Source organism: Gorilla gorilla, chromosome 1 (genome assembly GCF_029281585.2).
Source record: "Gorilla gorilla gorilla isolate KB3781 chromosome 1, NHGRI_mGorGor1-v2.1_pri, whole genome shotgun sequence".
In the NCBI taxonomy this organism is placed as follows: domain Eukaryota; kingdom Metazoa; phylum Chordata; class Mammalia; order Primates; family Hominidae; genus Gorilla; species Gorilla gorilla.
Genome location: NC_073224.2, coordinates 44834706 through 44859394, shown reverse-complemented (window position 1 = coordinate 44859394; position 24689 = coordinate 44834706). Strand labels below are relative to the sequence as shown.

The 24689-nt window shown below is 38.4% G+C and overlaps 1 protein-coding gene across 2 annotated transcripts in view; it reads right to left on the bottom strand.

The window, feature by feature from the left end:
- Nucleotides 1-24689, bottom strand: part of INTS7 (integrator complex subunit 7) — a 93917-nt gene that overhangs the window by 14772 nt on the left and 54456 nt on the right. For both annotated transcript variants that reach the window (XM_004028360.5, XM_055370910.2), the window contains exons 11-16: nucleotides 22155-22394; nucleotides 20464-20601; nucleotides 19048-19254; nucleotides 12392-12586; nucleotides 11760-11863; nucleotides 10311-10379 (exon numbers count right to left, since the gene is read on the bottom strand). In XM_004028360.5, coding sequence (XP_004028409.2) covers nucleotides 10311-10379; nucleotides 11760-11863; nucleotides 12392-12586; nucleotides 19048-19254; nucleotides 20464-20601; nucleotides 22155-22394 — 953 coding nt within the window. The remainder of the gene's footprint in view (nucleotides 1-10310; nucleotides 10380-11759; nucleotides 11864-12391; nucleotides 12587-19047; nucleotides 19255-20463; nucleotides 20602-22154; nucleotides 22395-24689) is intronic.

Below are 24689 nucleotides of genomic sequence, written 5' to 3'. Positions count from 1 at the left end.
TTATTTTTTCCCTTTTATATATGTAGTTGTTCTAGCACAATCTGTTGAAAAGACTGTTCTTTTCCCATACAATTATTTTGGCATCTTTGACAAAAATCAAGTGACTACGTGAGTATTTCTGGACTCTCAATCCTACCCTTAAGCCATCATCACATTGTCTTAGTTACTGTAGTTTTATATTAAGTCTTGAAACCAGTAGTTAAGTCTTGCCACTTTAGTTTTTCTTATTTTGCAATATGGCGAAGTACTTAAATTGATTTTCTAATGTTAACCCAACCTTGTATTCCTGGGATAAACCCTATTTAGTCTTAATGTATTATATTTATATATATTGTTGGACTGAACTTTTTAAAAAAATTTTTGTCTATGCTAATGAAGAATATTTAAATTTGTCCTGTTCACCTAAGCAAATTTCTTTGCACAAAGTTAATTCTTCCCTTATTATGCTTTTAATATCTGTAAGATTTGTAATGATGCCACTATTTTATTTCTACTATTAGTGATTTATTTTTTTTCTTGCTCAGACTAGTTTTATCAATTTTATTAATCTTTTCAAAGAACCAGCTTCTGGTTTCACTGATTTTCTCTTTTGGCTTCTTTCACAGCATGTTTCTGAGGGCATGCATGGTTTCTGTATGACCTGCTGAATGATCAACAGGTCATTCATCTTTATTACTTAGTATTTCATTTGTGGATATACTACAATTTGTTTATCCATTAGCCTACTGAGAGACACTTGGGTTTTTCCAGATTTGTTATTATGAATAAAGATGCTATGAACATTTGTGTATACATCTGTGTGGAAACATGTTTTCATTTCTCTTTGGTAGAACAGTAGGAATAGAATTGGTAGTCATATGATAAATTTATGTTTAACTTTATATGACATTGTCAAACAGTTTTCCAAGTGGCTGTATCATTTTGTATTCCCAACAACATACTAGTATGAATTCAAGCTCCTCCACATCTGCACCAACATTGGACATTGAAGGTCTTTTTAATCTTATCTGTTCTAGTGGGAGTAGTATCTCATTGTGATTTTAATTTCTCTAGTGATTACTGATGTCAAGCATCTTTTCATGTGCCTATTGGATATTAACATACCTTCTTTTTCGAAGTGTCCAAAACTCTTACCAGTTTTATAAAATTGGATTGTCAGCCGGGCATGGTGTCTCATGCCTATAATCCCAGCACTTTGGGAGGCTGAGGCGGGTGGATCACCTGAGGTCGGGAGTTTCAGACCAGCCTGACCAATATGGTGAGACCCTGACTCTACTAAAAATACAAAAATTTGCTGGGCATGGTGACGCATGTCTGTAATCCCAGCTACTCGGGAGGCTGAGGCAGGAGAATCGCTTGAACCTGGGAGGCGGAGGTTGCAGTGAGCCGAGATCACACCACTATACTCCAGCCTGGGCGACAGAGAGAGGGTCCGTCCCAAAAAAAGAAAGAAAAATCGGATTGTCGAGTTGCATGGCGTTCTTAATAAAGCAATGTCTGAATAGAAGTCTTTTGATAGAATATGTTTTAAGAATATTTTCTTGCTGTCCGTAACCTTTTTCATTTTTTAAATGACATCTTAACAAAAGCAGATTTAAAAGTTTAAATCCAATTCAGCAAATTTTTCTCTTATGGTAACTGCTGTTTGTGTCCTAAGAAATCATGACCAATTTCAAGGTCATGAAGAGGTTTTCCAATGTAGTCTTCTAGAAAGTTTGGAGTTTTATATTTTAGTATTCCACTTTATGGCTCTACTGGCTTGTTTTATTTCTTGGTGGCTGCTCTAGAGTTTAAAATATTCACCCTCAGTTTATCAGAAGTTACTGTCAAATGATATACTACTAAATGTAAGATTCTTACTACTATATCCCCCCGTTGTCTTATTTCATATATTTTACTTCTGTATGTTATAAACTCCTAAACATCATTTTTGCTATAAACGGTCAAATATCTTTTTAAAAATTAAAAAAAAAAAAAAATTTACCACTTGTAATCCTTCTTACTCAGTTTTGTAGGTCTGAGTTTATATCTGAAATAATTTTCCTTCAGCCTAAAAAAGTTCCTTTAACATTTCTTGTAGTACAGATCTGCTGATGGCAAAATTTATCAGATTTTTTCTGAAAATGTCTTAATTTAACCTTAATTTATTGTATGGTATTTTTCCTGAATATGGAATTATAGGTTAACATTTTTTCTTCCAGGACTTTAAAGATGTTGCTCCACTTGTCTTTTGGCTTGTAATATTTCTGATGAGAAATCAGTGGACATTCTGATCTTTCTTCCCTTCTAAATAATATTTTCTTCCCTTCTAAATAATATCTTCTTTCTCTTTAAAAAATTTTTCTCTTTATCATTGGTTTCCAGCAATTTGATTGTTACGTGTGCCTTGCTCTAATTTTATGTTTTCCCTGCTAGAGGTTCATTAAGCTTCTTGGCTCTGTGGGTTTATATGTTTAATTAAATATAAATGACTTTTAGCCATTTAAATATTTTTCTGTTTCCCCTTTCCCTCTTTCTGGGATTCCAGTTACATGCATATTAGTCTAAATGACATTACCCCACAGGCCAGCTTTGACTCTTCATTTTTTCAGCCTTTTTTCTTCCTCTGTTCCAATCTGGGTAGAGAAATTTAAACTGCTTTGTTGATTATATTCTCTTTGAGGAAACTGATATTGGAATCTCAGGCCTTACTAGATTGAAATTATAGATAGTGTAAATGGGCAAGATGGCTGACTAGACACAGCCAGGTGGAACAGCTACCACCAAGGGACCAGGATGACTGGTCCTCTCCTAACAGATCTTTAGAGGGAAGAAATTAAGGGTGGACAGAGGGAAGACACAGAAGCTGGGCTGAGGGGGAGGAAGCTGGGAGGGACCCCTGCATGGGGATATTGCACCGGGGGAACAGTGACTTGAACTGGCAAAAAAACAACCAGCTACTGCCACGGGCCTCTGGAATCCTGGCAGGAGATTCCTCGACCACTATGGACACTTGAGTTGGCACAGAGGGCTGCTTAGAGAAGTGTTAGGGGCCGTATTCTAGCTAATGCAGAGCCCAAAGGGTTTGGTGTGTGAGCATCTGTAGTGGAATACGGCCAGGGGCAGCCATCCCTCTAGGCTTAACTTGCTGACTTGCTCCCATAAGAGACTTTATCCCTAAGGGAACTGTCAGACCTCAAGCCTACAGAGCAGTCTTGACGATCAGATGGGGCCAGTCCATCTGGCCTCTCCTGGGGCCCCAACCTGGCTGTGCCTGCTTGCAGTGCAGCCTTGGGTGTCCTGGGGGGCCTGCATCATAGCTCCTGTGCTTGTGGACTGCGCCTAACTGGTAGTGAGCTCCAGCACAGCGGCCCAGCATGTGGACATGTGCCGGCTCACCTGCTCCCTCCCCGTACTGGCAGCTTTCCCTGGGCCCATGGCCACCCTCAACATTGCTTTGCCTGCGTGTGCATGGGCAGATCTTGCCTCCCCAGCCCCACAAGTGCACGTTCACCTTGCCCTGCCACTGCTGCTGGTGTGAGTGCATTCTGCCCCCATTACCCCCGCATTACCGCCATTGCATTTGGAGCTCCTGTGTCAACATTGCCCTGGGAGTGAAACCAGGCGTGAACAACAATGGACCTTCCCCTGCCCTAAGTGGCTACCTCCACCTACATAGAGGGCACACACAGTTCTGTGTCCGCCAGCGCCACGCCCCTATGCTTATACTACCACTAGTGCCATGGTGTGCAGTTACCAACAGGGTTCCCCTGCACCCCACCGGCCACCTGCGCTGCCTCTGCTGCTGCTGTGAAGGCCCACACAAAGGCCGGCATCCCAGACCTGCTAGTATCCTGCCGCGGTGGACAAGTGTGCATCCCGTTATGCTGCTGTTGCTGCTGCTGGTATGTGCAACTGAGGATGGATCCTGCTGCCAACATCCTAATGAAACGCCTTGGCTGGCACCACCCATTGGAGTGTAGTAACCAGTGGCCCTGGAGCACCTTGGCCCCCTACCCAGCGCAGTCAGTTCCTAGCCTCAAGGAGCCAGAGAACAAAGTTGAGGCTCATATCAGTCCCCCAGAGCAGGTAGTCCAGGAGTTATGAGCTGAGCCTTGGCTCCCTGAAATCTTCCGGAAATGAAGCTAGTTGATTAAACCCACCTTATACCACAATCAAACTCTCAAGGTCATCAAATAGGATTAAAAAAAAAAACATGCAAAGGACAGCAACTTCAAAGACCGAAGGACCATCAGCCCACAAAGATGAGAAAGAACCAGTGCAAGAACTTTGACAACTCAAAAAGCCAGAATGCCTTTTTTCTTCCGAATGACTGCACTAACTCTCCAGCAAGGGTTCTGAACTGGGCTGAAATGGCTGGAATTACAGAAACAGAAATCAGAGTATGGATGGGAATGAAGATCATCAAGAAGCAGGAATACATTGAAACCCAATCCAAGGAAGCTAAGAAGCACAATAAAATTATACAGGAGCCAACAGACAAGAATAACCAGTATAAAAAAGAATGTAACCAACTTGATAGAGTAGAAAAACAAACTGCAATAATTTCATAATGCAATCCTTAAAATTAATTGCAAAGCAGACCAAGCTGTGGAAAGAATCACAGAGCTTGAAGACTGGCTTTCTGAATAAGAGAGTAAGACAAGAATAGAGAAAAAACACTTTGGGAGGCTAAAATGGGTCGATCACTTGAAGTCAGGAGTTTGAGACAAGCCTGGCCAACATGTTGAAATCCCGTCTTTACTAAAAATAAAATAAAATTAGCCAAGTATGGTGCTGCATGCCTGTAATCCCAGCTACTCAGAAGGCTGAGGCAGGAGAATCACTTGAACCTGAGAGGCAGAGGTGGCAGTGAACTGAGATCGTGCCACTGCACTCCAGCCTGGGCAACAGTAAGACTCTGTCTCAGAAAAAAGAAAAAAAAATAGAGAAAAAAGAATGAAAAGGAATGAACAAAACCCCCGAGAAATATGGGATTATGTAAAGAAACCGAATCTACAACTCACTGATGTCCTGAAAGAGATAGGGAGAATGGAAGCAACTTGGAAGACATATTTCAGGGTATCATCCACGAGAACTTCCCCAACCTAGAAAAAGAGGCCAACATTCAAATTCAGGAACTGCAGAGAACCCCAGTAAGATACTTCACAAGGTCATCCTCGAGACATATAATCATGATTCTCCAAGGTCGCAATGAAAAAAGAAAAAAAAAAGGCAGCCAGAAAGGTCAGGCCACCTACAAAGGGAAGTCCATCAGACTTAACAGCAGACCCCTTTGAGCAGAAACCCTACAAGCCAGAAGAGATTGTGGGCCAATATTCAATTCTTTTTTTTTTTTTTTCCTGAGACGGAGTCTTGGTCTGTTGCCCAGGCTGGAGTGCAGTGGCACGATCTTGGCTCACTGCAACCTCTGCCTCCCGGGTTCAAGAGATTCTCCTGCCTCAGCCTCCTGAGTAACTGGGATTACAGGCACGTGCCACCATGCCTGGCTAATTTTGTATTTTTAGTAGAGACGGGGTTTTACCATGTTGGCCAGGCTGGTCTCAAACTCTTGACCTCAAGTGATCCTCCCACCTCGGCCTCCCAAAGTGCTAGGATTACAGGTATGAGCCACCTTGCCCGGCCTCAACATTCTTAAAGAAAAGAAATTCCAACCAAGAAGTTCATATCCGGCCAAACTAAGCTTCATAAGTGACAGAGAAATACTATCTTTTTCAGACAAGCAAATGCTGAGGGAATTTGTTATCACCAGACCTGCCTTATTAGAGCTCCTGAAGGAAGCACTAAATATAGAAAGGAAAGACCAGTCACTACAAAAACATACTTAAGTACACAGACCAGTGAGACACTATAAAGCAACCACACAAACAAGCCTGCATGATAACCAGCTGCTATCATGATGACAGGATCAAATCCATACATCAATACTAACCTTTAATGTAAATTGGCTAAATGCCCCAATTACAAGGCACAGATTGGCAAGGTGGATAAAGAACCAAAACTCAATGGTATGCCAAGAGTCTCATCTCACATGCAATTACATCCATAGGCTCAAAATAAAGAGATAGAGAAAAACCTAACAAGCAAATGAAAAATAGAAAAAAGCAGCAGTTGCAATCCTAAATCAGACAAAACAGACTTTAAACCAACAAAGATTAAAAAAAAAAAAAAAAGACAAGGGTATTACATAATGGTAAAAGGTTCAATTCAACAAGAAGACCTAACTATCCTAAATACATATGCACCCAACACAGGAGCACCCAGATTCATAAAGCGTGCTTAGAGACCTTCAAAGAGACTTAGACTCCCACACAATAATGGTGAGAGAATTCAACACTCCATGACAGTATTAGATCACTGAGGTAGAAAATTAACAAAGATATTCAGGACTTAATCTCAGCACTGGATCAAATGGACCTGATAGACATCTACAGAACTCTCCCCCCAAAAACAACAGAATATACATTGTTCTCATCATCATCTCATGGCACATACTCTAAAATCAGCCACACAATTGGACACAAAACAATCTTCAGCAAATGAAAAAGAATGAAAATAATAACCACTTTCTTGGACCACAGCACAATAAAATTAGAAATCAAGACCAAGAAAATCGCTCAAAACCATACAATTACATGGAAATTAAACAACGTGCTCCTGAATGATTTTTTGGCAAGAAATGAAATTAAGGCAAAAATCAAGAAGTTCTTTGAAACTAATGAAAACAAAGAAACAACATACCAGAATCTCTGGAACACAGCTAGTGTTAAGAAGGAAATGTACAGCACTAAACACCTACATCAAAAAGTTAGAAAGACCTCAATTTACAAAGTAACATCACAACTAAAAGAACTAGAGAATGAAGAGCAAATCAACCCCAAAGCTAGAAGACAAGAAATAATCAAAATCAGAGCTGAACTGGAGACTGACACACAAAAAAACATTCAAAAGATCAACAAATCCAGGAGTTGGTGTTTTGAAAAAAAATTAATATCTATTTGATAGACAGCTGGCTAGACTAATAAAGAAGAGAGAAGATCCAAGTAAACACAATTAGAAACAACAAAGAAGATATTATCACTGACACCACAGAAATATGAACACCTCTATGGACACAAACTAGAAAATCTAGAAGGAATGGATAAATTCCTGAACATACACACTCTCCCAAGACTGAACCAGGAAGAAACTGAATCCCTGATGAGACAAATAATGAGCTCTGAAATTGAATCAGTAATAAACAGCCTACCAACCAAAAAAAAAAAGCCCAGGACAAGATGGATTCACAGTCAAACTCTACCAGGTATACATAGAAGAGCTGGTACCAGTCCTACTGAAGCTTTTCCAAAAAAATTAAGGAGGAGGGACTCCTCCCTAACTCATCTACGAGGCCAGCATCACCCTGATACCAAAACCTGGTGGAGACACAACAACAAAAACCTCAGGCCAATATCCCTGATGAACATTGATGCAAAAATCCTCAAAAAATACTGGCAAACTGAACCCAGCAACAAATCAAAAAGCTTATCCACCACCATCAAGTAGGCTTTATCTCTGGGATGCAAGGTTGGTTCAACATATCCAAAGCAATAAATATGATTCATCACATAAATGGAACTAAAGCCAAAAACCACATGATCATCTCAATCAATGCAGAAAAGGCTTTTTGATAAAATTCCACATCCCATTATATTAAAAAAAAAACTCTGAATAAACTAGGAATTGAAGAAACATACCTCAAAATAATAAGAGTCACCTATGTCAAAACCACAGCCAACATCATACCAAATGGGCAAAAGCTGGAAGCATTCCCCCTGAAAACCGGCATAAGAAAAGGATGCTCTCTCTCACCACTCCTATTCAACATAGTATTGGAAGTCCTGGCCAGAGCAATCAGGTGAGAGAATGAAATAAAGGGCATCCAAATAAGAAGAGAGGAAGTCCAACTATCCCTGTGTGCAGACATGATACTATATCTAGGAAAGCCAATAGTCTTGGCCCACAAGCTCCTTAAGCTGATAAACAACTTCGGCAAAGATCCAGGATACAAAATCAATATAAAAAATCACTAGTATTCCTATATACCAACAACAGTCGAGCTGAAAGCCAAATCAGGAATGCATTCCCATTCATGACTGTCACAAAACGAATAAAATACCTAGGAATACAGCTAACTGGGGAGATGAAAGCAAAACACTGCTCAACGAAATCAAAGATAACACAAACAAACGGAAAAACATTCCATGCTCATGAATAGGAGAAATCAATATTGTTAAAATGGCCATACTGCCCAAAGCAACATATAGATTCAATGCTATTCCTATCAAACTGCCAACGACATTCTTCACAGAATTAGAAGAAACTCTTTTAAAATTCATATGGAACCAAAAAGAGCCCAAACAGCCAAGGCAATCCTAAGCAAAAAGAGCAAAGTTGGAGGCATCAGGCTACCCAACTTCAAACTATACTACAGGGCTACAGTAACCTAAACAGCATGGTACTGGTATACAAAAAGACACACAGACCAATGGAATAGAATAGAGAGCCCAGAAACAAGGCCACACACTCCTACAACCATCTGATCTTTGACAAAGCTGACAAAAACAAGCAATAGGGAAAGGACTTCCTGTTCAATAGATGGTGCTGGGATAACCGATGTCATATGCAGAAGATGGAAACTGGACCCCTTCCTTACACCACAGACAAAAATCAACTCAAGATGGATTAAAGACTTAAATATAAAACCCAAAATGATAGAACCCTGGAAGACAACCTTCAGGACTAGGCATGGGCAAGGATTTCATGACAAAGATGCCAAAAGCAAAAATTGACAAATGGGATCTAATAAAACTAAAGAGCTTCTGCACAACAAAAGAAACTATCCACAGATTAAACAAACAACCTACAGAATGGGAGAAAATTTTTCTAACTATGCATCTGACAAAGTTCTAATATCAAGCATCTATAAGGAACTTGAATTATTTACAAGAAAAAAACAAGCCCATTAAAAAGTGGGCAAAGGACATGAACACTTTTCAAAAGAAGACATACACATGGCCAACAAGCATATAAAAAAAAAAAACTCAACATCACCGATCATTAGAGAAATGCAAATCAAAACCACAATGAGATACCATCTCACACCAGTCAGAATGGCTATTATTACATCATCAAAAAATAACAGATGCTGGTGAGGTTGCAGAGAAAAGGGAACCCTTATACACTGTTGGCGGGAGTGTAAATTAGTTCAACCATCGTGGAAAGCACTGTGGTGATTCCTCAAAAAGCTAAAAACAGAATTACCATTCGGCCAAGAAATCCCATAACTGTGTATATACCCAAAGGAATAGAAATCATTCTATCATAAAGACACAGGCACACATATGTTCACTGCAGCACTACTCACAATAGCAAACACATGGAATTAACCTAAATGCCCATCAATGGCAGACCAGATAAAGAAAATGTGGTACATATGCATCATGAAATACTACACAGCCATAAAAAAGAAGATCATGTCCTTGGCAGGAAGATGGATGGAGCTGGAAGCTATTATCCTCAGCAAACTAACGCAGGAACAGAAAACCAAATACCACATGTTCTCACTTAGAAGTGGGAGATAAATGATAACATATGGAAACATAGAGGGGAACACCACACACTGGGGCCTACCTGAGGGTGGAAGGTGGGAGGAAAAAGAGGACCAGAAAAATAACTATTGGGTACTAAGCCTAAAATCTGGTCAATGAAATCATTTGTACAACAAACCCCGGTGACACGAGTTTACCTATATAACAAACCTGCACATGTAACACTGAACTTAAAAGTTAAAAAAGAAAGAAAATGTATATTCCAAAAGAGAATACTATAATAGGAAAAGAAAAAGGAATCATTCTTTAATGAAAACAACTATTTCAAATAATTAATTAGTTATTGGGGGAGGGGTAAAATTTAAAAGAGCAAAACCAGGGATATTTTGGTTTAAGAAGCCAAAGGAAAAAAATCTCAAGTTCAAGTTTAATTGTATCATTAACTCAATTTTTCGTAGTATAATTATAATATACAAGAAATTGCTCATATTCAAAGAATGTCTTCCCAGTTATCTTTCCATGTTAACTTTTTGAAAACGGGAGGCAGGAGGTAAATCTATGTTTTGTCACTAGTTATGTGACCCACAAAAAATGCTGAAGAATTCTTCCACTTTGTTTCTACTTCCATAATACTAGCTCCAAAATAGTCTTCTGATGATTAGGTAAGACAATGTATAGAAAGTGTTCTGTAACGTCAACTATTATTAATATTAGAATTACCTTGCTGATTCTGGATCCAAAATCAGGGCTTCTATTGCATGAGATATCAGTAAACAGCTCTGCTGCTGTCTGGATTGATGTTAAGGTTACATACGAAAATAGAGAAGAAACCCACTATAGGTTTCTATTACCTGAATACTAAATTGGTCAAGATTTAATGATTGCCTAGTGAAGGTAATCATAATGTTATCAACTCAAATGGTCTGGGGCTCTACCTTTTCTTTTTAAGGGATATACATTGTCTATAATAGTGATCCTCAGACTCTGTTCCAAGAACGGTACTTCGGAGGCTACTACTGTGGGAAGGGGAAATCAAGTGATAGGCCCCGTGATTCAATTACAGCAAGTCTATTTTTATCTGTCTTAGATATAGGGGTTTTTCATAAGAGTTTGAGACAAACAAGCAAATAAAGCCTTCACTGATAAAAGTTAAAAATAAAAATAAAAACAAAAACAAAACACAGTGGTCTAAGGAGCCTTTATCCCAGAGGTTCCTAATCTAGTGCTCAAGAGGTCTAGCAACTCCCTGAACTTACATGCACATTTTGGGTGTCTCTGCATATATGCATTTTGTAGGGCAGAGGGCCCATAGCATTCACTGGGTTTCAATCAGTAAACTAAATGCCAAGAACTACTGATTGGAAAGTCCTACAACTTAAAAAAAGAATTTCTATTCCTTCCTTTCAAAAGTGATTTGAAGTTGCTAATAAGAAAATATGGAGAACTTAGGAAGGGTTTAAAAGTGACGACCAGGCTGGGCACGGTGGCTCACGCGTATAATCCCAGCACTTTTAGGTAGATCACTTGAGGCCAGGAGTTTGAGACCAGCCTGGCCAACATGGTGAAACCCCGTCTCTACTAAAAATATAAAAATTAGCCAGGTTGCGGTGGCATGCGCCTGTAATCCCAGCTACTAGGGAGGCTGGGGCAGGAGAATCGCTTGAACCCAGGAGGCAGAGGTTGCAGTGAGCCAAGATCATGCCACTGCACTCCAGCCTGGGCAACAGAGTGAGACTCCATCTCAAAAAAAAAAAAAAAAAAAAAGTGACAACTAATGCTACTGAAGAGATCATTAATAAAGGTGATAAAAACTAGGACTGTTGGCCACAAAGAAAGGTGAGGTGAAACACATGTTCTTTGGTGGGAAAATGTGTTGTGTTGTCTGTTGTAGCTCAAGTGAGCACAGGTAAGCAACACTGGCTTTGGATGTTGCTTTGGATGCTCTTTCTGGATATAAAAAAGACACCTTCGAGTCACCATTTTTTGTTAAAATCCTGGGTAAAGTTAAAAAGTAAGATTATTCTGCTTATATATTTTAAAGGGGAAACTATATAATAAATTTATAGGGTTATTTAACATGTATTTTGTAGGTAAGCATATCTGAGGTAGTCTGTATTTAAAAGAATACTTCCAAAAAGAACAAGAAGTACTAGGGCAAGCTTGGGATACAGTTCAACATTCCTCAAAGTTGCTGAGTCAGCATCAAAAGATGCCTGGTAAAGATCTCCATATCGAGAAGCAAGGCTTCGAAATTCTTCCATGGACTGTTTCATCTATAAAAAAAAATCAATTATGACAAACAAACGTGGTATCATTATTGTATAAACAACACAAAAACCAAAACAAAAAAAAGCACCTTCAAACAATAACAATTCAAAAAAAATACTGCCATCTTTTCATTGTCATTCCATTCATTTTCATAAACTTTGTTAAATAAAAACAAAAATGGCAAATGAAACTATACATGTTCACAAGATTATATATGACATATAGAAACAAAAACATTTGTATTTTAGCGTCTTCAAGTTCCACTAAAATAATTTAGTTATAAACATTCTCAAGTTTTTTTAAAAATCTGTCCTTTCTCTTTATATAAATATGTAGCACCCACTGAGATACCATGAATCACTTTATCTTTCTAATAACACATCAGCCTATTTTTTAGCCAGACAGTTGCGTTAATAAACATTTATGATAATGTCTGAGTCAAACCACTGATTTTATATTTTACAACTTTTCATCTTATAACTTCGAAAACCTCTAAAGTGTAAATAAAAAATGCACTGAAAGTTAAGACATGCCTGATTGGAGATGCGACCACACCTCTGGAGGTCATTTCCTAAGGTCATGGCAATTGTTGTGGCAATTGCAGGTGGTGGGCTTGTCTTCAGGCTATTACAAGTACAGATAAGTTGAGAGAAGGCTTGTAAAAGGTCAATCCTGAGTTTTACAAATTCACACTGAAAGCTTAAAGGATTCAGTGGTGTACTAGCTGCCTGGAAAAAAAAAAAAGAGATATTTAAGACAAAGTAAACAGAACAGTGAGATGGGGCAGTACCAAGTATTTATCAGTTTGTGGTCAAGTGCAGTAGTTCTCTAAAAACACTGATGGATAAAGACCTAAATGATAAAAAGAATAATGTAATATTAGAATGAAAAACATTGTTATTAAACACCAGCTCTGAAAAACTGTATGTACAATCACTATTCAAAGGTTCCTTACTGCCTACATTCACAAAGACCCCATAATATGTGGATTGTCAAGAACATCATCAAGAAGATAATCATGGCCAGGTGTGGTGGCTCACGCCTGTAATCCCAGCACTTCGGGAGGTCAAGGCGGGTGGATCACAAGGTCAGGAGATCAAGACCACCCTGGCTAACATGGTGAAACCCCGTCTCTATTAAAAATACAAAAAAATTAGCTGGGCATTGTGGCGGGTGCCTGTAGTCCCAGCTACTCGGGAGGCTGAGGCAGGAGAATGGCGTGAACCTGGGAGGCAGAGTCTGCAGTGAGCCGAGATCGCACCACTGCACTCCAGCCTGGGCGATAGAACGAGACTGTCGCAAAAAAAAAAAAAAAAAAAAAAAACAAACAAAAAAAGAAGATAATCACATAAGGGATGCTTCAAGGACATTACCATCCCCCAAAATCCCCTATTACTTTGCTACCTTCCTAATCTGAAATTCCCATCACTGGAACCTTGTAAAGTCAGGGGCAGAAAGAAAAAGAAAGATAAGGGCAGGAGGAATATGTTTCTAGACAGTCACTGTTTTTAAAAAAAAATGGACATTGCCTCAAAGTTACCCTCTTCCACTGCTAGCCCAAATTTCTTTTTCTTTTCTTTTCTTTTTTTTTTTTTTTTTTGAGACAGGGTATCATTCTATCACCCAGGCCGGAGTGCAGTGGTACAATCATGTCTCACTGCAGCCTCAACTTCCTGGGCTCAAATTATCCCCCCACCTGAGTTTCCCAAGTAGCCGGGACTAAGGGTGCGTACCACCATGCCCAGCTAATTTTTTTTTTTTTTTTTTTTTTTGAGACAGAGTTTCGCTCTTGTTGCCCAAGCTGGAGTGCAATGGTACGATCTCGGCTCACTGCAAGCTCCGTCTTCCGGGTTCAAGCAATTCTCCTGCCTCAGCCTCCTGAGTAGCTGGGACTACAGGCGCCTGCCACCACGCCTGGCTAATTTTTTGTATTTTTGGTAGAGACGGGGTTTCACCGTGTTAACCAGGATGGTCTCGATCTCCTGACCTCATGATCGGCCTGCCTCAGCCTCACAAAGTGCTGGGATTACAGGTGAGAGCCACCACGCCTGGCTGTGCCCAGTTAATTTTTTTTTGTAGAGACAGGGTCTCACTATGTTGCTCAGGCTGGCCTCAAACTCCTGTAGCTCAGATTAATTTTAAAAATAATTTCTGAGTAGACACTTCAGAAAGCACAGAAAAGACACCAAGGAAGAAGAGGTTATAACACACAAATAAGTTTCAATGAGGATGGAGGGGTAACAGGGGTAAGTCTTGCGTAGCATTAGCTAGGTAGAAAAGGTAAATGGTAAGGCAAGCCAGGGTGGGCAGAGAACTAAGAAAACCTTTAACTATTTGGCAACTGTCCTAGTGGAGATCCTAGCACTATGTAGTTTTAACAAAAGGCACATACTAAAAATGTGCTAATTTAACAATAAACAGAGGCATAGTGAAAATTTTCCTCTATGACATGACACACTTAAAACACGCTGATGCTGTTTCTTAGATACTATCTCACATTAGTCTTTTAGCAAAAGAGCCAGACATGATTTTGGGGTTCTAGAAGTCAGTTACAACATTATCTGGCCAATTTTACCTCATATTGACCTTAGCAAACAAAAGATTAGTATCCAGAACATATAAAGTACTCTTATAAACCAGTAAGAAAAAGACATAAAAACTAGTAGGAAAATGAGCAAAAATCTTCAAAAGGAACTTCACAGAAAATAAAACACAAATGGTCAAACATATGAAACAAATGTCTAATTGTATTAGTAATCTGGGAAAAGCCAATCATAAGCTTTAGAACCTACCAGACAAAGAGAAAAATGTATGGCAATAGGAACTCTTATACACTGCTGGGAGGACTTTAAATCTGTAAAGCCACTGGGAAAAAACTGGTATTAGCTAGTCAATTTAAAGATGCACATAACCTGTGCAATTCCACTCTTAGGTAATATCTTACAGCAGTATCTCTAAACAGGAACAGGAGTATTCTTAGCATTGCAGGAGATTAGGTATTTAGCTACTGACCATTACTACCAGTAGCAATGCTTCCCAACTCCCCATCACTGTGACAAAAAGAAACATCCACACACACTTCCAAATTGGAGCAGGGGGAATATACACATTTCCGAGTGAGGTCCACTGCCCTAGAGAAGGGTTTTTCTCTACTTGAGTACTACTGACATTCTGAACTGAATAAATTCTTTGTTGAGGGGGGCTCTCCTGTGCATTCCCTCTGCACTAAATACCAGTAACAACTGGGCAAGTGGTGATAGCCAAAAAACGCTCCAGATACTGCCAAATATCCCCTGGAGGATAAAACCATCCCTGGTTGAGAACCACTGTCCTAGAGAAACCTTTGCAGTAAGTGCATCAAAAGGTATGTACAAGAATGTTCAGAGCAGTATGTTGGTAACAGCAAGAAACTGGAGAAATCAAAATGTTTATCAACACTATAGAGTGGGAAAATAAATTGATGTATATTCTTATGATGCAAGACTGTATGGCAGGGAAATTGACCTACAGCTTCCTGCAACAAAATGGATGAATCTTAGGAACATAATTTAGATGATCAAAGCAAGTCAAAGAAAAATATGACTCCTTTTTACATAAAATTCAAAAACAAGCAACATAAAACAGAACTTTCTTTAGAGTTACAAAAAAGCATGTTGAAATTATAAAGAAAGGGCCGGGCATTGGGCTCACGCCTGTAATGCCAGCACTTTGGGAGGCCAAGGTGGGTGGATCACCTTAGGTCAGGAGTTCGAGACCAGTCTGGCAAACATAGTGAAACCCTGTCTCTACTAAAAATACAAAAATTAGCCAGGCATGGTGGAGAGCGCCTGTAATCCCAGCTACTTGGGAGGGTGAGGCAGGAGAATCACTTGAACCTGGGAGGTGGAGGTTGCAGTGAGCCAAGATCGTGCCACTGCACTCCAGCCTGGTGACAAGAGTGAAACTCAGTCTCAAAAAAAAAAAAAAAAAAAAGAAAAAGAAAAAGAAAAAATTATAAAGAAAGGCAATGGAACAGTAAAAACAAGATGCAAAGTACTGTTACCTTTGTGGAAAGGAAACAGTATACAAATGTGGAGGTGCACATAAGAATTTTACTTTTTTTTTTTTAGGAGACAGTGTCTTGCTATGTGACCCAGGGTATTATTCACAAGCATATAAGAATTTTAAAAGGCAATGGTAATGTCCTATTTTCTAACTGGATGTTTGGATATTTGTTGTATTTTTTTATGCCCTACATAATACATGTGTAGATATTATGCCTATTCAATATTTAATAACAAAAATTAAATGATTAAAAAAAAAACTATTGTAGGAAGAACGCTAAGCTGGTTCCTCTGATTCAAGTTCCCTGGTATCCACACCTTGGGCAGGCTGAATATCACTAGTTTGAAAACCTAAAATCTGAAATGATCCAAATTCTGAAATGCTCCAAAATCTGAAACTGACATGATGTTCAAAGGAAATGTTCATTGGAATATTTCAAATTTTGAATTAGGGAGGTTCAACTGGCATAATGCAAATATTCCAAAATCCAAAGAAACCTCAAAATACAAAACACTCCTGGTTCCAAGCATTTTACATTAAGGAATACTAAACCTATAACATCTTTTGAAGGTGGATAGCAACCAAAACTTGCTTCTAACTAATGGAATATGGCAAAAGTGATGAGATTTTGAGGATGTAGTTTAGGTCCCTAATGAATTGACTTTATATTAGTAGAAAGGGAGATCATTCTGAGTGAATCGGATCTAATCAGTTGAGGCCATTAAAAGAGGGTGAGAGATTCTCTTGCTGGTCTGGAAGAACCAGGTTCCACAAGTTCTTCAGGTGCAAGGAAATACATTCTGCAACAAATTCATGATCTTAGAACAGGACGCTGAGCTTCCTTGAGCCTCAGATATCTGAGACTGGCCCTCACAGACACCTTGATTGCAATTTTGTGATACCATGAGCAGAGGACCCAGCTAAGCCATGCCTGGACTACTACTGCTACTTCTTTTTTTTTTTTTTGAGACAGAGTCTCAGGCTGGAGTGCAATGGCACAATCTCAGCTCACTGCAACCTCCTCTTCCCAGGCTCAGGTGATTCTCCCACCTCAGCCTCCTGAGTAGCTAGGACCACAGGCGCATGCCACCATGCCTGGCTAATTTTTAAATTTTTTTTTGTAGAGATGGGGTTTTCCAACATTGCCCAGGCTGGTCTCAAACTCCTGGGCTCAAGTGATCCTCCCATCTTGCTCGCCCAGAGTACTGGGATTACAGGCATGAGCCCCCACGCCTGGCCTATGCCTGGACTTTTCTGACCCACAGAAACTGTGAAATAATAAATAGGTATTGTTTTAAGCCACTAAACTTGTAGTAATTTGTTACACAGCACAGAAGGCTAATATAAACACTTTTTATAATTTTTATTCCTAAGAAATGAGACAACTCTATCATTAATCAATGTATTGAGAAATTAAACACCTAACTTTGCTATCGGGTCTCCATAAACAAAGAATTTTGAACTTCTCCTGTTTAGTGTGGCTGAAGCAGATAAAAAGCATGATCCTCAAAGCTGTACGATCTCAGGTATGGATCATTCACATCAGTAAGTTAAAAGGGGCAGCCCATGCTCATATTTACTCAGTTAAAAAGATAGAAAGCAATTGTCAAATCCACACTTACCAAATGAACAGGTTAAAAAATAAAAATAAAAAAAGTCCTCAAAAAAAACCCTGAGAGTATACAGTACAATCAGAGTTCTGGGAAGTTTCCAACAACTCTGAGGATCATACTGCCTTCCCCTGTAGACTACACTCAAGTGAAGAATTACTTCCTGTTTTTCTTAATCCTAAAAACAGTGTTTGACACATATCAAGTGTTTATGATCTGTTGAATAAAATAACTCCATTTCAAAAAGAGAATATCTGAGGCCCAATGACCCACCCAAAGTCACGCTGTGTTAATGGCAGAACCAAGACTAAGACAAGGTCTCCTCTCTGTCAATCAAGTGCTTTCTTCCTGTATCAGAATTCAATCCTTAATTATTGTCAAGCCTCATTAAATACACATACCACACAAATCATTAAACAAGTATCAAATATTCAACAGAATTTTTCATAAAATTAATTCCATCTGCCTCACACTGTTTTGTAAGCCTGTCTGTTCAAAGTTCTTACCACTTATGGTACTAAATAATTACCAATTTTCTGCTCCACATAAACTAGAAAATGAAATAGTTCTATTGATCTCAACCAGTAATTATATTTTTTAATTTTCTGAGGCATTTATTAGCCTAATATAGGAAACAACAATCTCTTCCCAGAATATATATATATATATATAATACTTCAAAATATATGTGCCTCACAGTAATCTGAATATTCTCTTTAGTGACACCTGTTTTTTCTACTTTGAAACATTTCTTTTGAGACAGACCACCATTCAAAATATTTTAGATATGTTATAAATGTACGTAAACAGGTACCAAAAGTTTTATGGTCCCATCTCAATATATACAATTTTTAAAGTCATGTGACAGTATTTTTAAAATGTTTAACGTTGATTATATAACTTCTTTACTTTTAAAGGGAAAAAGCCCTTGCATTAATACAAAAAATGCTGATTTTAGGGAATAGGTTCCTACTTAGGAATATAACTAATTTCAAGGAAACATAAGGATCTCTTTGCAACCCTTTCATTTTCTTGGCAGAGATCATAGAAATTGTAGCTAGCTAATGGTTAATGTGGAGTAGGAGGATACCACAGAGAGATACAAAGTGGGACACTAGAATCTTTGATAATTTCTCTTTATCTATAAAGCAAGAAACTTTAGTTACTTAGTCAGTAGCTTCCAGGTATGAGATGAGGTCAGGGGTTTATGTTTGATGGTGGTACTGATGCACACAGGCTGGAATCTTACTAGTAAGAGTCTGTAGAGGGAGCATCCTATCTACACACCACTTACCCATTCTGCATGGATTCAGCAGTCGTCTTCACATGTGGTACCCAGTTATTTTTAACAAGAAACTGATAAACTTTTATCAATCTAAGAATGTTAAAAAGGGGAAAAGGTTAAGGGTTTATTTCCATGACCTATTTCATATCAGCAGGTTTCTCAAGTTAGTTGAAATAGGACAATCCAAAAAGAGAAGGGAGAGAACTCTCACATAAATCATCACCACCAAAGGTGAATTAAGAGGACTTACTGTTAAGGAAGCAATCCCTTTGTGATAGAATTTTAAAGATTCAGCAATGCAAGAAAGTGCTGAACTATAATTTTCCTCTTGCAACCCAGTGAGACACTGTTCTGCATGTGAAAACTCCTTCAAACTATTTAGCCAGAAGTAGAAGTGTTCTGAGGCAACCTGAGTCAGCAAACTCTGATAAAGCTCTTTGGCCATGTCATGATTACCCTAAGAACAAAAAAAGAAAAGAAAAAAGAAAAGAAGGAGCACACGGTGAGGTTCTTACATTTGAAAGAGTTGATGCAGCAGCTAAAAGAGAAACCCAAACCTTGGATAAGTCTGAACAATCATTCCTCATATTATGTAATTCGCTGAGACTCTGTCTAAATATTTCCTCAGAGAAAATATGCTGAGTTGCTTTTATGTAACATAATGCTTGAAATTCTTTACTAAAACAGTTCCGAAAGAGAAAATAAATGGAATCAACTATAAACCAAGTCTAGAACTTTAGCCCAAAATACAGGAAGTATAAATACTTTTTTATGTTATTCTAGATGAACTATTTAGTGGGTGAGAGAAACCCCAGGGGAGAAGGCGTAGTTGTAGGGAGAAATGTGAATACCATTTAATGCCTGGGGCCAGGGATACTCAATGTCCTGCAATGCTTGGGACAGAACGGTATAATGAAGAATTGTCCTGCCAAGAGTGTGTGCTTCTCCCCCATTTGAGAAGCAACATAAAATTAAGAACATGCACTTCAATCACCTAGAGTAATGCTTCCTCAAACTTTGGTCTCTGGACTTATCCCCAAGGATTTTTTTTTTAATTTATTTTTAGTAGAGACAGGCTTTTACTATGTCAGCCAGGCTGGTCTCAAACTCCTGGCCTCAAGAGATTTGCCCGCCTTGGCCTCTCACAAAGTACTGGGATTACATGCGTGAGCCACCCCACCCGGCCAGGATTTCTGTACTAACCAAGGTTTCTATTTCCTCTCAAACAAAATTAATAAAACTTGTTAGGCTTTCCATATGGCTGAGAAGAGTACAGCATACTAAAGCTTTCCCATTTCTACTTAAGAATGACAAGACTGGGGAGAGGAACAAAGATGTGGTATACTGAGAAAAGAAGATAGAAACAGCGGGTGGTAGGTGGCCTTGGTTATAACAATACAGAGCAAAATGAAAGTGGCACTAACAACCTACAGCCAGAAAGGGCCCAGATTTTAACTTCCTCATTACTAATGCCAACAACATAGATACCATTCTTTTATGATAAAAGTTAAAAATCAGGTCCTTTCCTTCCTCATCTTCAGAACCCATGACTAAAAGGTACTTCCATCTTCATTTTTAGTTTTGACTACAACTAATAATCATACAATTGAAGATACATGACCTGACATTTCCAGCAACCCAGTTCACTCAGAAGGGTAACACATACCATTCTGGAAGCCTGTCTGGCAATACGGTATACAGTCCATCCATTGGAGACACTTTCAAGCTGCTGCTTAATTACTGCCTTACTTTCCACAGACAATGCCTTCTGACTTGCAACAAAAATCACAGTAGCCAAACTCACCTAACATTGGGCAAGAAGAAAACCAAGAAAATCATTTAATTTTATTCAGTGTCATTGATAACCTACCCCAAAGGGAGGAAAACTAATTAGAGCCCACTGCAAAAGAACAAAATTTGTTTTCCAATGACATTTATTTAATTTTTTATTTTGAAGTCATTAATTTATTCCATTCACTCAGGGCACTCTTTATAACAGCAAATAAGTAGAAGCAATACCCATAATATGAATAAATTATATAACATAATCAAACAATGAGATACGTAAATAAAATGGATAAACTAGCGACAGACTTACCAACATAGATGACAAGCAAAATAGGCAAAAATATGCAAAATGCAAAAGATTACAAGTAGTATGATAAAGTTTACATAAAATTAAAAATATGCAAAATACTGCATATTACTTAGGGATATACACTTTGGTAGTAAAAGAATAACAGGCATGAGAATGATAAATACCAAATTCAGGAAAGTGGTTACCTGAGAGAAGGGAGGAGATGCTATCAGCAAGGTAAACAGGGGCTTCAACTAAACTGTTAATAGCTTTTTCTTAAGCTAGATAATGAATGCAAGAGTTTTCACTGTATTATTCCTCAGATTTTTTGAATATTATGTTTCATAATTTAAGACAATCTTAAAGTAGTACTCACAAAAAAGATATCAGGACCGTTAGTTCAAAATGCCACTTCAATAAAAAATAAACTTAGCTAACTGCCTCTTAATATTTCAAAGCTGATTCATATAAAGATCCATACATTTGGTCATCAAGGTAACCTTTTCTGGCAGCAAATGATGGGATGGGGTCAATCTTTTACACAATTCCCTCTGGAGGATTAAACATAAAACAGGCTTGAATAAATTATTTCATTATTTTTTTCCCACATTCTAAATTAAGATGAACAGAACAATATGGAATGGCGACCTTACAACTTTCATTTAATTTACAATTATTTAGAATGTAGCCTACTCTCAGTCCTGCAGAACTTTTCAACTAAACATTTTATAGCTTCCACAGCTTCTGTTTCTTTCTAAGCATGTACCTTTCCCAACCCCAAGGGTCTACAGAAGCCTAAACTGGATCCTAAACAGCTAAAGAGGTCCTGGAATGGAAAACATAAATTTGGGCTAATTTATGGTCATTATTATCATTAGATTTTTAACTTCTATTTTCTAAAGTACAAAACAGGGTTTAGTTCATTATTTACTCTGTATAAGAAAGATAAAAGTTTCATTTTCATTCTGTCCTTTGCAATAAAAAAAAAAACATGAGATTGAAGGCTTTGGCTATACCAAGCTGATTTGACAGGGTTTCGGAAGAAAGCAGTTTTAGAGGTGAACAAAACACGGCTTTCTAAATCAAAAGTGAAAAAAAGTAAAAAGTTCATAAAGCCAATTCTATTTTGACATCAGCACACTCTTTGGTCTTAGGTAATGAATTTAACCTACTGTTTGTTCTGTTTTTTAAGTAAAGTCAAATAGTAATGTTGACTTAAAAGTAATTCCCACTAGACCAGATCCTAGTCATTCAAAGGAGATTCAAAATGGGCTTTTTACCAGAAGTTCTTGTTGCTTGTCTGTGGCTGATCGTCCAATCACCTTGTACAGCTCCATGAGGTCACCAAGCATCCCATCACCCAGCACCGGCAGTTGCATGGCAATGGCTGCCAGGCAATGGCACATCAAAATCCGGGCAGCGTCTTGAGCACTGTGCAATTGAGTCAACAAGGTCTCAACCACTGACTGGCTAAGATGGGGCCTGCCCTTGGCCAACTTCACCATACAGTTTAGAGCAATCTGCACGTCAAAAAGAAAATGAACTAGTTACATTTTGAAGATACAGATGAAGCTTTAAGGAAAAGAGCTTTGCACAGGTTACTGGGGAAAATCAAGGGTGAGGTTTCTTGTAGGCATAACATTTTTCTTCATAAGAAATATGAGGTACTGAATCCCACATTAGGGTTTGTGAAGTGCACTACGTTTAAAATAACAAATTAGGACGGCACGTCAACCACTCATTTCAATCTAAGACTATTAAAATACTTTTAAGAAAGATGGAAATCATAAGGAATAATGCTGAAGAGGCAAATATAGGCCAAATGTCACCATCACTGTACTATCATTACTTTTCAGGAACTGCTTCTGAAGTGTGGCTTGTAAACTATGCCAGCATCTCCCAGAATGAAAATAAAAATATAGATTCCTGAATTAACATACGTGTGTGTATGTGTTGAGGCTACTGAGGTTTCACAGTTTTAAAAAGATGGCTTAGATGACTCTAAGTACATTGAAGTGGGAAAGAGGTTCCCAATTTTCTCTTATTTCTCAACTGAAATCTAAAAACCAATTTGGCTACAGAATTTCTCTTACCAAGGCCTTCTTAAAGGCATCACTAATATCCAGCCAAAAAACTAGAAACCTAGAAATATTCCCACTTTTACATAGCTAACAGATTCTTTTGTCAAGCCTCCAATATCCACTGTTGGCACTTTTCCATTCTCTCTACCACATCATAAATCTCTTCCTAATTCCAATTTCTTGAAAAGATGGGCCCTTCAATCCATCCTTCACAATGCAGCCATGTAGCCATCAGTGGGGTGTCAGGCACACACATAACTTTAGAGTCTGATAAATGCAAGGGCTGAAGCTCAGCTTGCCCCTTATTAGCTAGGTGGCTTTGAACAAGGTACTTTTCTCTCTCAGCCTTAAGTTTCTGATGTGTATAAGAGGAGAACACATTTCATTATAGGGTTATTGAAGGACTGAAAGAAATGTATATATAAGTCTTCAACAAAGTTTGGCACATAATAGACATTCAAATAACAATAATGATTACGACAAAGGTTACCATTACTTTAAAATTATATTATCTCCTCATTACCTATAGAATCAAAGCCATAATACCATGTTATTTGATATCCTCTATGACTGAACTACTTTTCCAAATCTCAAATTATTTCACCCAGCCACAGTGGGCTAGTCACTATTCTTCCACCAAAACAGGTACATTCTTACTTTCAAGTCTTTTATAACAGTGGTCACTGGGCTCAAACAATCTTTCCTCGTTACTGTAATTCGATTCCATCTTTCACAACTCAACTCATATGACATTTATTTAAAGTCTTCCCTAATACCCTTGGTTAAAGTTAATCACTCCCGACTCTGACCTCTCACTAGAACTGCACTTTTTTTGTGAAATATCAGAGAATGTATTGTGTTCCGCTTGGTATTATAGTCCCCTATATAAACATCAGTAGCCTATTCTAGATGGGAAGCTCCTCTATTACAGGAACCTTTCTTGGCCATCTATGTATGTCCCACTGTGCTGAATCCAGCATTTTACTGACACCCACAATTGTTGGAAAAAAGATTTGCTTTTAAAAAAAGTCTTAAATGTACCGTGGTTCCAAGGGGATTCTGAGGATCCCCCTCAGAATGTGTTGCCAAACACATGTTGTCTACTTCCCTTCTCTACTTCTTATTAGCTTTCACTTAATGATATTACTATCTTTATTGTTCATCACTATGACCATATCACAACTTTCCTTAACCTGCTAAAATGAGCCATGACTTCCTTGAAACCACACCTTAGACAAGCTAACGCCAATGTTTATCTAACAGTTTCTTACTTCTATTAACTATGCTTCTCCTCATTAATTTTGCACCATCACAAATTATATTTCATGTTTCACTCCAAAAAGAGTAGTTTCATTTCACATTTTATTTATTTATTTTTTTTGAGACAGGGTCTCATTCTTTGCAATAATGGCTCACTGCAGCCTCAACCTCTCGGCCTCAAGCAATCCTCTCACCTCAGCCTCACGAGTAGCTAGGACTATAGGTGTGCCCCAATATGTCCAGCTAAATTTTAAAAAATTTTTCTAGAGATGGGGTCTCAGTATGCTGCCCAGGCTGGTCTTGAACTCCTAGGCTCATGCCATCCTTCCACCTTGACCTCCCCAAAATGCTGGGATTATAGGCATGAGCCACTGTCCTGGCCTCATTTCACATTTTAAAAATCTTGCATATCTCTAAGATGATTTCTGTAACTAAGTGAAGGTGAAAATTCCTTAAAATATTCTTCCCTTGGCT